At 38.3% G+C, this 12914-nt stretch overlaps 1 protein-coding gene across 1 annotated transcript; it reads left to right on the top strand.

The window, feature by feature from the left end:
* The first annotated feature begins 446 nt into the window (after positions 1-446).
* On the top strand, positions 447-5639 carry LOC140162055 (uncharacterized). The gene is made up of 2 exons (XM_072185345.1): positions 447-930; positions 1174-5639. The coding sequence occupies exons 1-2, from the start codon at positions 447-449 to the stop codon at positions 5637-5639; spliced, it is 4950 nt and encodes a 1649-aa protein (XP_072041446.1).
* The last annotated feature ends 7275 nt before the right edge of the window (positions 5640-12914 follow it).

Below are 12914 nucleotides of genomic sequence, written 5' to 3'. Positions count from 1 at the left end.
ATAATGCAGGGAAAAAGCGTGATCAGGCACGTCAGCAATCAAAGAAATCGTATGAAATTCCCGAAAATGCAGAGAAAAAACGTCAGCAAACACAGTCAAATATGTACAGGAAAAAATCGGATATTAGTACAGTTATTTTTCATTTTCAAGAATCCGTTAGAAACGATCAGCTTACATACGTGTGTCAGATATGTCAACGTATTTTTTTCAAGAGACAAGTCAGGGCACTGTACACTAGCGCCTATAATCGGTCTATCCTGGAGCAAAGTTTACCTTGCAACACCGATATAAATGCATTACCCGCTGACAAAAATGATGAAGTTCATGATCAAGTGTGGATTTGCAGAGCATGCCACGAGAATTTATTAAAAGACCGTGTGCCGAAGTTGTCAACTGTGAACAAATTGGCATTAGTACAACAACCGCACCAATTAGCCGAACTAAACATGCTAGAAAGACATCTCATTTCGCCAGCTATCCTATTTATGAAAATGATCCCATTGATTAAAGGTGCTCAAAAAGGTATCAATGGACAAGTCGTGTGCGTAAAAGCTAATGTTAATAACACCGCTGCATGTTTACCAAGACTACCAACGGAACAAAGTCTTATCCGGATCAAGTTAAAACGTCGCCTCATTTACAAAGGACATCATATGTGTCAGGACGTTAATCCAGAAAACGTTAGACAAGCACTTAAATGGTTGAAAGCCAACAATCCGGTATTTGAAGATATCGATATCAACTTTGATCAGTTTGATTCTGTGTTAGACGACCAACTGATTTCCGGCGAACACGATCAAGAAAATGACATCAGCGCAGAACCCCATTCTCCAAATGAGAGCGAACTCGCGACTGAATCTATAGCTAGCGACAGCACAGAATACATCGATATTGATGAAGAGCAAGAGATGCACGACCAAGATGAGGATAGTACTGACAACATAGAAATGTCCGAATACGTCGATGAAGGACAAGACTTGGACAACCATGATGATGTTAATGATGATGATGCTGCTACTAATAATGATGATGACGATGATTGTAGTAATGATGACGAAGATAATGATGATCATCACATTACGAACACATCTGCTCCTCTGTATTCCTTTTTGCACCCGGTTGATTTTTCTCAATATCTTGCTGATAAACATGACGAATCAATCCTCTGTATAGCTCCAGGAGAAGGCAATAGGCCACAAAAGGTTTTGGAAATGGAAGCGCAATCTTTTCCCGCCGAATTCCCGGATGGTTCAAATACTTTCAATGAGGACAGAGAAGATAAATTATCCCCATCTCGCTATTTCAATGCACGCATATTTTCAGCAGACAACAGGTTTGCCAGAAACCCAGAATATATCTTCTTTGCGTTGTATGCAACAGAGGTGCAACAGATTTGTGACAATATTCAAATTGCACTTCGCAGAGGTAGTACCAAGACTGCAGATGGAAGAAAGATAACAGCTTCAATGTTAAGAAACCATGAAGAAGTGAAGGGTCTGATTCGAAGAGATGAAGGATACAGATTCCTAGCCAAGATACGAGGAACGCCCGCTTACTGGGAAAAATCAAAGAGAGATGTTTTCGCAATGATACGCCAACTAGGAATTCCTACCTTTTTTTTTTTTTTTAGTGCTGCTGATAGACGTTGGATTGACATAGACAATGGTATCCTAATATCACAAGGAAAACAGCCAATGACTGCAGAACAGCATAAGAACATGACCTGGGAAGATCATTGTAAGATTATCATGTCAAATCCAGCAACAGCAGCCAGAATGTTTCAGCAAAGAGTCCATGCGTTAATAAATGACGTGATTCTTTCTCCAGCCAATCCTATTGGAAAAGTCGAAGACTACTATTACAGAACCGAATTCCAACAGAGAGGTTGGCCACATATTCACATGATAGCATGGGTGAAAGATGCGCCAGAATTCGATAGAGAATCAGACGAGGAAATTGCGGAATTCATTGACAAATATGTGTCATGTGAACTTCCTCCAGAGGATGACGTCGAATTACATGAAATAGTATCAAAAGTACAGATGCATACTAAATCCCATACAAGGTCATGCAGAAAAACTGGTCAGATATGCCGCTTTAACTATCCTAGGCCACCATCGAACGAAACCTTCATTTGCAGACGTCCAGAACCCATAGACGATCTAGATCTAAATGAACTGGAAGCGGAAGTGAAGCGTGCAGATAGAAAAGAAAGCGAAGAGAATGCAAAGGAGACAATTAAGCAAATGTGGAAAGAAATTGAATCAGCCACCGATGACACAGATTTTGATGAAATCCTCCAGAAAATGCAAATAACACACAGTCAATTTGAAACATGCTTAAGCACACTTGCCAAAAGAAACACCGTCTATCTGAAACGACGTCTCAAAGATCAATGGGTAAACAACTACAATCCTCACTTGATAAGATGTTGGAATGGAAACATGGACATACAGTACATATTAGATCCATTTGCGGCTACAATATACATGCTCTCGTACCTGACGAAGTGTGAAAGAGAAATGGGTGACTTGCTCAGAAACGCACAAAGAGAAGCTAGAGAAGGGAATACCGATGTTCTTACAGAACTTAGAAAAATTGGTAACGTGTACTTGCAACACAGAGAAATCAGTGTAATGGGTGCTATTTACATGGTTTGCAGTATGCCTTTGAAACAAAGCTCACGTAATGTTGTGTTTGTTCAAACTGATGTTGATGGACACAGGATATCGTTGCCACTCCAACAACTTCAAGAGAATGCTGGAAATTCTGAAGAAGTTTGGCTAACTTCCCAAATTGAGAAGTATATCGGTCGACCAAAGATAGCAAAATATGAAAACATGTGCATGGCAAAATTCTTCTCTAGCCATTATCAAGTATCTAGCAAGGAAAGTATACACACAGAAATCGAAACTGATGATCAGACAGATGATGACCAAAGTGATTATGAAGATGGAAGTGTACCAAAAGAAGGAATTAAGAGATGTCGACCAAAGAAAAAGGCTATCGCATTGTCGGGATGCTCAGCGAAAATGAAACAACGAACCACCGGAAAACCAGCTGTCATTCGTTATCCTCGAGTATCAATTCATAGGGATAAAGAGCGTTACCATATGAACATGCTACGCCTATATCTGCCACACAGAAGAAAGCAAATCAAACCTGAATCACATGAAACGTATGAAAGTTATCACTTACAAGGTCGCGTAACCATTAATGGGGAAATCGTTTCAGTTCAAGAAATAGTGCAACACAACATGAAAGAATTCGAACCAGATAACAGTGACCTAGATAATGCATGGGATGCACTCCAAGAAATACCTGACCTTCAGGATGCATGGAATGCTTTAAATCCACAAGGAGAACAACAACAGCAGGATGATAGATTGGAGCGTAATTTGTACGAGGATTCAGATGATGAGCTTGCTGAAATCGAAATTCCTGAATTACAGCAGTCGCAACAACAACGTCAAGATATACCGAGGTGTGCAATAGAAACATGCCGTCCTGAAATTACAGAAGAACAAGCAGAATCTATGATGCGACAGTTGAACAACAAACAACGTCAACTATTTAACTATGTTACCAAGTGGTGCAATGACAAGGCCAGTGACCATACCCTATCACCATTCCACATTTTTCTTACTGGAGGAGCTGGAACTGGAAAATCACATGTGATCAAGTGCATAACGTATTATGCTAGAAAAACCTTTCTTCCAATGACAGAAAATGTTGAGGAAGTGACTGTTCTACTACTTGCCCACATGGGAACTGCCGCCTTTAATATATATGGCCAAACAATCTGTACTGGGTTAAAGATACCTCCCAAAGGATCACATCATTACACGCCTCTTGCAGAAGAATCTGTAAACACGTTGCGAATGAAGTATCGACACCTACAACTTGTCATTATTGATGAAATATCTATGGTGAGTGTACCACAGTTTGACTATATACATGGTCGATTGCAACAGATCAAAGGTTCTTCAGACACCACTTACTTTGGCAATGTGTCAATTCCTGCAGTTGGAGATTTTTACCAACTACCGCCTATTCCCCCAAGAACACCATTGTGTCTTCCACGTGATGATATATTAATGGACCTCTGGAACCTATTCAATGTTGTTGAACTGACAGAAATTATGCGTCAAAAAGATGATGTCGTCTTTGCTCAAATGCTGAACAGACTTCGCACAAGGAAACGAAATGAACAAATAAGCGATATTGATATGAAGTTACTTCAGTCACGTACAGTTTCAGATAGCCATGATAACGGACTCTCCGCTCCCGATGACGCAATGCATCTATTTTATCGCAACGATGATGTCGATGAACATAATGAGAAAATGCTAGCTACCCTGAGTACACATATACATACGATACAAGCCATTGACATTGATCAAACAGGTGGGCGTATCATAAGAATAAATGAGCAACCACATAAGACAAAACGCAAAGATCGCAGCACAACTTTGGCAGATGAACTAAAATTAGCAGTAGGTGCCCGAGTTATGCTGATCTCGAACGTTGATGTGACTGACGGTCTGTGCAATGAAGTTTCTGGTGTATTTAAAGGTATCGAATTCTGCAACTCGACAAATATGCCAACTGTCGTATATGTCAAATTTGATAGTTCTCGTATTGGTGCCAAGGCAAGAATAACAGAATTCATCCCACCACATTATCAAGAATGTACTCCCATAAAGCCACGCAAGGAATCGTTTCAGTTGAAAGGAAAGACGTTTACCACAACCAGAGAACAGATACCGTTAAAACTTTCCTGGGCTGTCACCATTCACAAGATCCAAGGACAAACTACGGACCAAGCAGTAATATCAATGAAATACTTGCAGCAGGCAATGGCATACGTAGCACTAAGTCGAGTCACTCATCTTGATGGAATGTATCTGATGAATTTTGATGCCAAGAGAATCTATTGTGACGAAACTATTGCACCCAATATTGCCAAGATGTCACAATGTGATCTTTCCGTGGCTAACCCTTTATTAGAAATAAATCACAACAACTATTTCATTATTGCACATCATAACATTCAGAGCTTAAATCGACATTTCGAAGATATGAAAAACAATAGCGAGTTCAGAAAAGCTCACGTTATTTGCTTATCTGAAACCTGGTTGACAAGTAGCAATAACCCTGAAACAATTGCAATTGATGGTTACTCATTGGAATCAATCAATTCTGGTAGTGGAAGAGGGGTTGCCATCTATGTTCAAAACAGTGTGAAATACAATGTATTACCATTGATAACTGAGCACTCCGACGTATTAGCGATAAGAACATCAGGAAGAAGCAACTTGCTGATTGCAGCTATATACAAACCTGTTGCAACAAGCTCAAGAGTATTCAATGATGAAATGAATGAGATAACAGCCCAGATTGAAAATCTAGAAACAGATTTTAAAGTCCTTGTGGGAGACTTTAATCGTAACTTGATGAAAGAGCAAGTCCTTCCTGCATTCAGACAATACAATCAAGTGATTGAAGACCCAACTACTACCAAAGGAACTCTTCTGGATCATATATATATCAAACCAACACCGCAGAACTACAGTGCTTCAGTATTGACTTCCTACTACAGTTACCATCATCCAACATTTGTTGCCATAAAGTATTAGGAACTTCAGAGTCTTGATATTGAAGGATACATATTGATTTCAGTCAACTCTAGTAACGGTAAAGGAATAATTGAAATGATCATTTAGTGACACTCCAAAGTGTGTTATTTGCAATTCTATAGAAGACAATGAACACGTTCTTATGGTACAAAAACAATCATTTTAGTTTAAATTCTCCAATTATATGTATCAATTCGTGAAGACGCTATTAATTTTGATGTATCACTGAATACAATTTTTGGATGGAATATCAATGATAAACTTAATATTTTAACCAATATTTCGATTGAATTAGCATTTTTTTCCGAAGTCAAAAATTATTTAAAAAAAAGAGACCAACAAGTTCCTATTAAAAGTTTACTTGTTACAGAATCAAATCAACTCAATGAACTCGACAAGAAAACTTAAAATATAAAGATAAATGAAGCACAATTAAACGGATGTCAGACATGTTCGAATGTTATGTAATATACAAAGTGTAACTCCATCGTGAGTATATAATGGTATTGTTTAAAACTGAAAGTGTTTGTTACAATATATTTGATTTTATATTTGACCATTGTGATCAAAAACACTGAAAAGAGAAAAAATAATTTACAATAATTAATGTGCAATATACTGTATGCTAGTAATAATCAATATCTACATGTGCAATAATAGTGTAATGAACACTACACCAAAAATCTTGTATGCGAAATATAATCGACAGTAATGTATTACATGATAAAATGTGACGTATTTTCATCTACAATTTTAATCAAATATTCCTGTCCAATTTGTTATTTGTATTGAAATATTTTGCAATTATAAATTTGCCATCTTTTAATTATCATAGAGCTCAAAATAGGCTCGTCTGGTCCAGGAGAGCAGGTTTCACTGCTCTTACCGAAACGAGTCCTAAAACTACAGATCCTCAACAAATTGAGAATCTGTGGTTAAAACCAGAATGCGGCAATCTGGATCACTGACGAGGAGCCACATTCGCATTCCCTGATTTGGCCCCCAAGTTCGGCACATTAAACAGGAACAAAATATTCCTAAGCACAATGCAAGAGCAGTTGACCCCATCCGTGACCCAAGGGTCAAGTTATAGGGGTCAAAGGTCAAATTTCGAAATTGGTCCAATCGAGCTTAAAATTAAACAGGAATTATTCTTACGACATTCTAAACATGTTAAAAATATAATAATATTTATGACCCCAAAGGTCAAAGTTTAGGGTCAAAGGTCAACTGCGGCGGCTTGTACTCAGAGTCTGTTGACTCTAGTTACAAGCCGACGACGGATGTCGGCTTGTTCTGTCTCTTCTCAATTCTTTCTTCTTCTTTCTTCTTCTGGCAACTCGTGACATTTTGCGTGACTTGCCACGTTTCGCCCTAGCTCTCTTATGCTTCGACAGATTTCAACCATACTTGAGCCAAATGACCACTGGACTAGGCCAAACCTTCCATTTGACTTTGACCTTGCTGTGACCTTTGACCTAGCTATAATGGTCAAAAGTGTGATTTCACAAAAATGCTACTCCTTCCACAAATTTCATGCAATGATCATGTGACTCATGCATATGAATCAACATGTGGCAGTGCTTAAAACTTCCTAAAAAGAATTGAGGTCAAAGGTCATTAAGGGGTCATTTCCGGTCTGAAAGCTAAAAATATTCAAAAAATCACTGTCTTTACAAAATATATAGCAGAGAGTCGCCATTAGCACACATGCATTGCTACTAGCCAGGGTCTTTAGGATGCCTACAGGTTTGGGGTCAAAGGTCATTAAGGGGTTACTTCCGGTCAAAAACCAAAAATGTTCAAAAAAATTTTATCTCAAAATGTAAACAGACCAGAATAATATAACCAACATACATGAATTAGTGTTCCTTGATGTATGCATGGTATTTTTATTTTGGGGGTCAAAGGTCATTAAGGGGTCACTTCCTGTTTTTAGCTGAATAACTTCAAGAATTTTTATCTCAAGAACTGAACATGTTAGAATTTTTTAATTAAAATTGGAACAATGCATTTTGTCGGTGTACATAAGGTTTTTTTACATTGAGGTCAAAGGTCATTAAAGGGGTCAAAAGGTCAATCAAAATTTTCAAAAAATCAAAATCGATGTATAAGTTCCGATTAAGCTGAAATTCACCAGGAATATTTCTTATGACATCCTAAGCACAGTGCAAGAGCAGTTGACCCCATCCGTAACCCAGGGGTCAAGTTATAGGGGTCAAATTGCGGCTTGTATTCAGCGTCTGTTGACTCTAGTTTCTTCTTTCTTCTGGCAACCGCAATCAACTGCATGTAGCTCCGCAAGGATTGACAGATTTCAACCAAAGTTGACCCAAATGACCATTGGGCTAGGCCAAACCTTCCATTTGACTTTGACCTCGCTGAGACCTTTGACCTAGCTATAATGGTCAAAAATGAAAAAAAAAAAAAAATGCTACTCCTGCCACAAATTTCATGCAATGATCATGTGACTCATGCATATGAATCAACATGTGACAGTGCTTAAAACTTCCTAAAAAGAATTGAGGTCAAAGGTCATTAAGGGGGTCATTTCCGGTCTGAAAGCTAAATATATTCAAAAAATCACTGTCTTTACAAAATATATAGCAGAGAGTCGCCATTAGCACACATGCATTGCTACTAGCCAGGGTCTTTAGGATGCCTACAGGTTTGGGGTCAAAGGTCATTAAGGGTTACTTCCGGTCAAAAACCAAAATGTTCAAAAAATTTTATCTCAAAATGTAAACAGACCAGAATAATATAACCAACATACATGAATTAGTGTTCCCTGATGTATGCATGGTATTTTTATTTTGGGGGTCAAAGGTCATTAAGGGGTCACTTCCTGTTTTTAGCTGAATAACTTCAAGAATTTTTATCTCAAGAACTGAACATGTTAGAATTTTTTAATTAAAATTGGAACAATGCATTTTGTCGGTGTACATGAGGTTTTTTTACATTGAGGTAAAAGGTAATTAAAGGGGACAAAAGGTCAATCAAAAATTTTCAAAAATCAAAATCCATGTATAAGTTCCGATTAAGCTGAAATTCACCAGGAATATTTCTTATGACATCCTAAGCACAGTGTAAGAGCAGTTGACCCCATCCGTAACCCAGGGGTCAAGTTATAGGGTCAAATTGCGGCTTGTATTCAGCGTCTGTTGATTACAAGCCGACGACGATTGTCGGCTTGTTCTGTCTCTTCTCAATTCTTTCTTCTTCTTCTGGCAACTCGTGACATTTTGCGTGACTTGCCACGTTTCGCCCTAGCTCTCTTATGCTTCGACAGATTTCAACCATAGTTGAGCCAAATGACCACTGGACTAGGCCAAACCTTACATTTGACTTTGACCTGACTGTGACCTTTGACCTTGACCTTATGGCCAAAAATGTTGATTTCACAAAAATGCTACTCCTTCCACAAATTACATGCAATGATCATGTGACTCATGCATATGAATCAACATGTGGCAGTGCTTAAAACTTCCTAAAAAGAATTGAGGTCAAAGGTCATTAAGGGGTCATTTCTGGTCAAAGTCTGAAAAATTTGTAAAAAATATTCAAAAAATCACTGTCTGTACAAATTACATAGCAGAGAGTCGCCATTAACACACATGCATTGCTATTAGCCAGGGTCTTTAGGATGTCTACAGTTTTGGGGTCAAATGTCATTAAGGGGTTACTTCCGGTCAAAAACCAAAATTATCAAAAATGTTCAAACAAATTTTATCTCAAAATGTAAACAGACCAGAATAATATAACCAACATACATAAATTAGTGTTCCCTGATGTATGCATGGTATTTTTTATTTTGGGGGTCAAAGGTCATTAAGGGGTCACTTCCTGTTTTTAGCTGAATAACTTCAAGAATTTTTATCTCAAGAACTGAACATGTTAGAATTTTTTATTTAAAATTGGAACAATGCATTTTGTCGGTGTACATAAGGTTTTTTTTTTCATTGAGGTCAAAGGTCATTAAGGGGTCAAAAGGTCAATCAAAAATTTTCAAAAAATCAAAATCCATGTATAAGTTCCGATTAAGCTGAAATTCACCAGGAATATTTCTTATGACATCCAAAGCACAATGCAAGAGCAGTTGACCCCATCCGTAACCCAGGGGTCAAGTTATAGGGGTCAAATTGCGGCTTGTATTCAGCGTCTGTTGACTCTAGTTACACAGCCGTGACGTTAGTCACGGCTGTGTCTTTTTTCTTACAGGTTCTTTCTTCTTTCTTTCTTCTTTCTTTCTTCTTTCTTTCTTCTTTCTGCCGACCATTACATTTGCTCTAGCACTCACATGCTTGGACCGATTTTGACCTGACTTGGTCACAGCCATCATTGTCCATGCCCCTACATGTCACATGAAACTCATGGGGTCAAAGGTCACGCAGGGGTCATAGGGGTCAAAAACGTGATTTCAACTCAAAATGCTTCTTCTCTCACAGATTACGTAGGACAGTGACGCCACTTGCACACATGCATTGTTATTACCCAGTGTCTATGGGGTCCTCACAGATTTGGGGTCAAAGGTCATTAAGGGGTCACTTCCGGTATAAAACGAAAAACCTTCACAAATTTTTATTTGCTAACAAAAACATAGGACAGTACCGGTATGTTCACACATAAATTGTAGTTACCCTGTGCATATGTGGTATTTTTTTATTTAGGGTCAAAGGTCATTAAGGGGCCACTTCCGGTATAAAACGAAATACCTTTAAAATGCTTCTTCTCCCACAAATTACGTAGGACAGTGACACCACTTGCACACATGCATTGCTATTACCCAGTGTCTATGGGGTCCTCACAGATTTGGGGTCAAAGGTCATTAAGGGGTCACTTCCGGTATAAAACGAAAAACCTTCAACATTTTTTATTTGCTAAGAAAAACATAGGACAGTAACGAGTATGTTCACACATGAATTGTGGTTACCCAATTCATATGTGGTATTTTTTTATTTGGGGTCAAAGGTCATTAAGGGCTACTTCCGGTATAAAACGAAAAACCGTCAACATTTTTTATTTGCTAAGAAAAACATAGGACAGTAACGGTATGTTCACACATGAATTGTGGGTACCCAATTCATATGTGGTATTTTTTTATTTGGGGTCAAATGTCATTAAGGGGTCACTTCCGGTCTGAGACCAAAAACCTTCAAAATGCCCCTTCTGCCACAAGTAATATAGCAAAGTGGTGCCACATGCACCCATGCATTGACTTTAGCCAATGTCTATGGCCGTTTTCATATATTTTGGGGTCAAAGGTCATTAGGGGTAACAACACGGCTGTGTTCGTGGGTTAGACCACAGCTTAGTCTAGTTCTTCTTCTTTCTTCTGGCAACTCGTGACATTTTTGCGTGACTTTCCACGTTTCGCCCTAGCTCTCTTATGCTTCGACAGATTTCAACCATACTTGAACCAAATGACCACTGGACTAGGCCAAACCTTCCATTTGACTTTGACCTTGCTGTGACCTTTGACCTAGCTATAATGGTCAAAAATGTGATTTCACAAAAAATACTACTCCTTCCACAAATTTCATGCAATGATCATGTGACTCATGCATATGAATCAACATGTGGCAGTGCTTAAAACTTCCTAAAAAGAATTGAGGTCAAAGGTCATTAAGGGGGTCATTTCCGGTCTGAAAGCTAAAAATATTCAAAAAATCACTGTCTTTACAAATTATATAGCAGAGAGTCGCCATTAGCACACATGCATTGCTACTAGCCAGGGTCTTTAGGATGCCTACAGTTTTGGGGTCAAAGGTCATTAAGGGGTTACTTCCGGTCAAAAACCAAAAAGTTCAAAAATTTTTTTTCTCAAAATGTAAACAGACCAGAGTAATATAACCATCATACATGAATCAGTGTTACCTGATGTATGCATAGTATTTTTATTTTGGGGGTCAAAGGTCATTAAGGGGTCACTTCCTGTTTTTAACTAAATAACTTCAAGAATTTTTATCTCAACAACTGAACATAGTAGAATTTTTAAATTAAAATTAGAACAATGCATTTTGTCGGTGTACATAGGGTTTTTTTTCATTGAGGTCAAAGGTCATTAAGGGGTCAAAAGGTCAATCAAAATGTAAAAAAATCAAAATCCATGTTTAAGTTCCGATTAAGCTGAAATTCACCAGGAATATTTCTTATGACATCCTAAGCACAATGCAAGAGCAGTTGACCCCATCCGTAACCCAGGGGTCAAGTTATAGGGGTCAAATTGCGGCTTGTATTCAGCGTCTGTTGACTCTAGTTACAAGCCGACGACGAACGTCGGCTTGTTCTGTCTTCTTCTAATTAAGTTAGGCGTGCAGCCTAACTTATTTTTTTCTTGCCATTTCTTTCTTTCCTCTTCTTACACAGCCGTGACGTTAGTCACGGCTGTGTCTTTTTTCTTACAGGTTCTTTCTTCTTTCTTTCTTCTTCTTTCTTCTTTCTGCCGACCACTATATTTGCTCTAGCACTTACATGCTTACACCGATTTTAACCTAACTTGGTCACAACCATCATTGACCATGCCCCTACATGTCATATGAAACTTGTGGGGTCAAAGGTCACACAGGGGTCATAGAGGTCAAAAACGTGATTTCAACTCAAAATGCTTCTTCTCTCACAGATTACGTAGGACAGTGACACCACTTGCACACATGTATTGTTATTATCCAGTGTCTATGGGGTCCTCACAGATTTGGGGTCAAAGGTCATTAAGGGGCCATTTCCGGTATAAAACGAAAAACATTCAAAAATTTTTATCAGCCAAGAAAAACATTGGAGAGTGATGGTATGTTCACACATGAATTGTGTTTACCCAGTGTATATGTGGTATTTTTTAATAAGGGTCAAAGGTCATGGAGGGGTCACTTCCGGTATAAAACAAAATACCTTTAAATTGCTTCTTCTCCCACAAATTACGTAGGACAGTGACGACACTTGCACACATGTATTGTTATTAACCAGTTTCTATGGGGTCCTCACAAATTTGGGGTCAAAGGTCATTAAGGGTCACTTCCGGTATAAAACGAAATACCTTCAAAAATTTGTATCAGCCAAGAAAAACATTGGAGAGTGATGGTATATTCACACATGAATTGTGTTTACCTAATATACATGTGGTATTATTTCATTTGGGGTCAAAGGTCATTAAGGGGTCACTTCCGGTATAAAACGAAATACCTTCAAAAAATTTTATCAGCCAAGAAAAACATAGCACAGAGACGGTACATTCACACATGAATTGATGTTACTCACGGTTGTTTGATGTATATAGAATTG

Source organism: Amphiura filiformis, chromosome 10 (genome assembly GCF_039555335.1).
Source record: "Amphiura filiformis chromosome 10, Afil_fr2py, whole genome shotgun sequence".
NCBI lineage: Eukaryota > Metazoa > Echinodermata > Ophiuroidea > Amphilepidida > Amphiuridae > Amphiura > Amphiura filiformis.
This window is presented reverse-complemented; position numbering and strand designations above follow the sequence as displayed.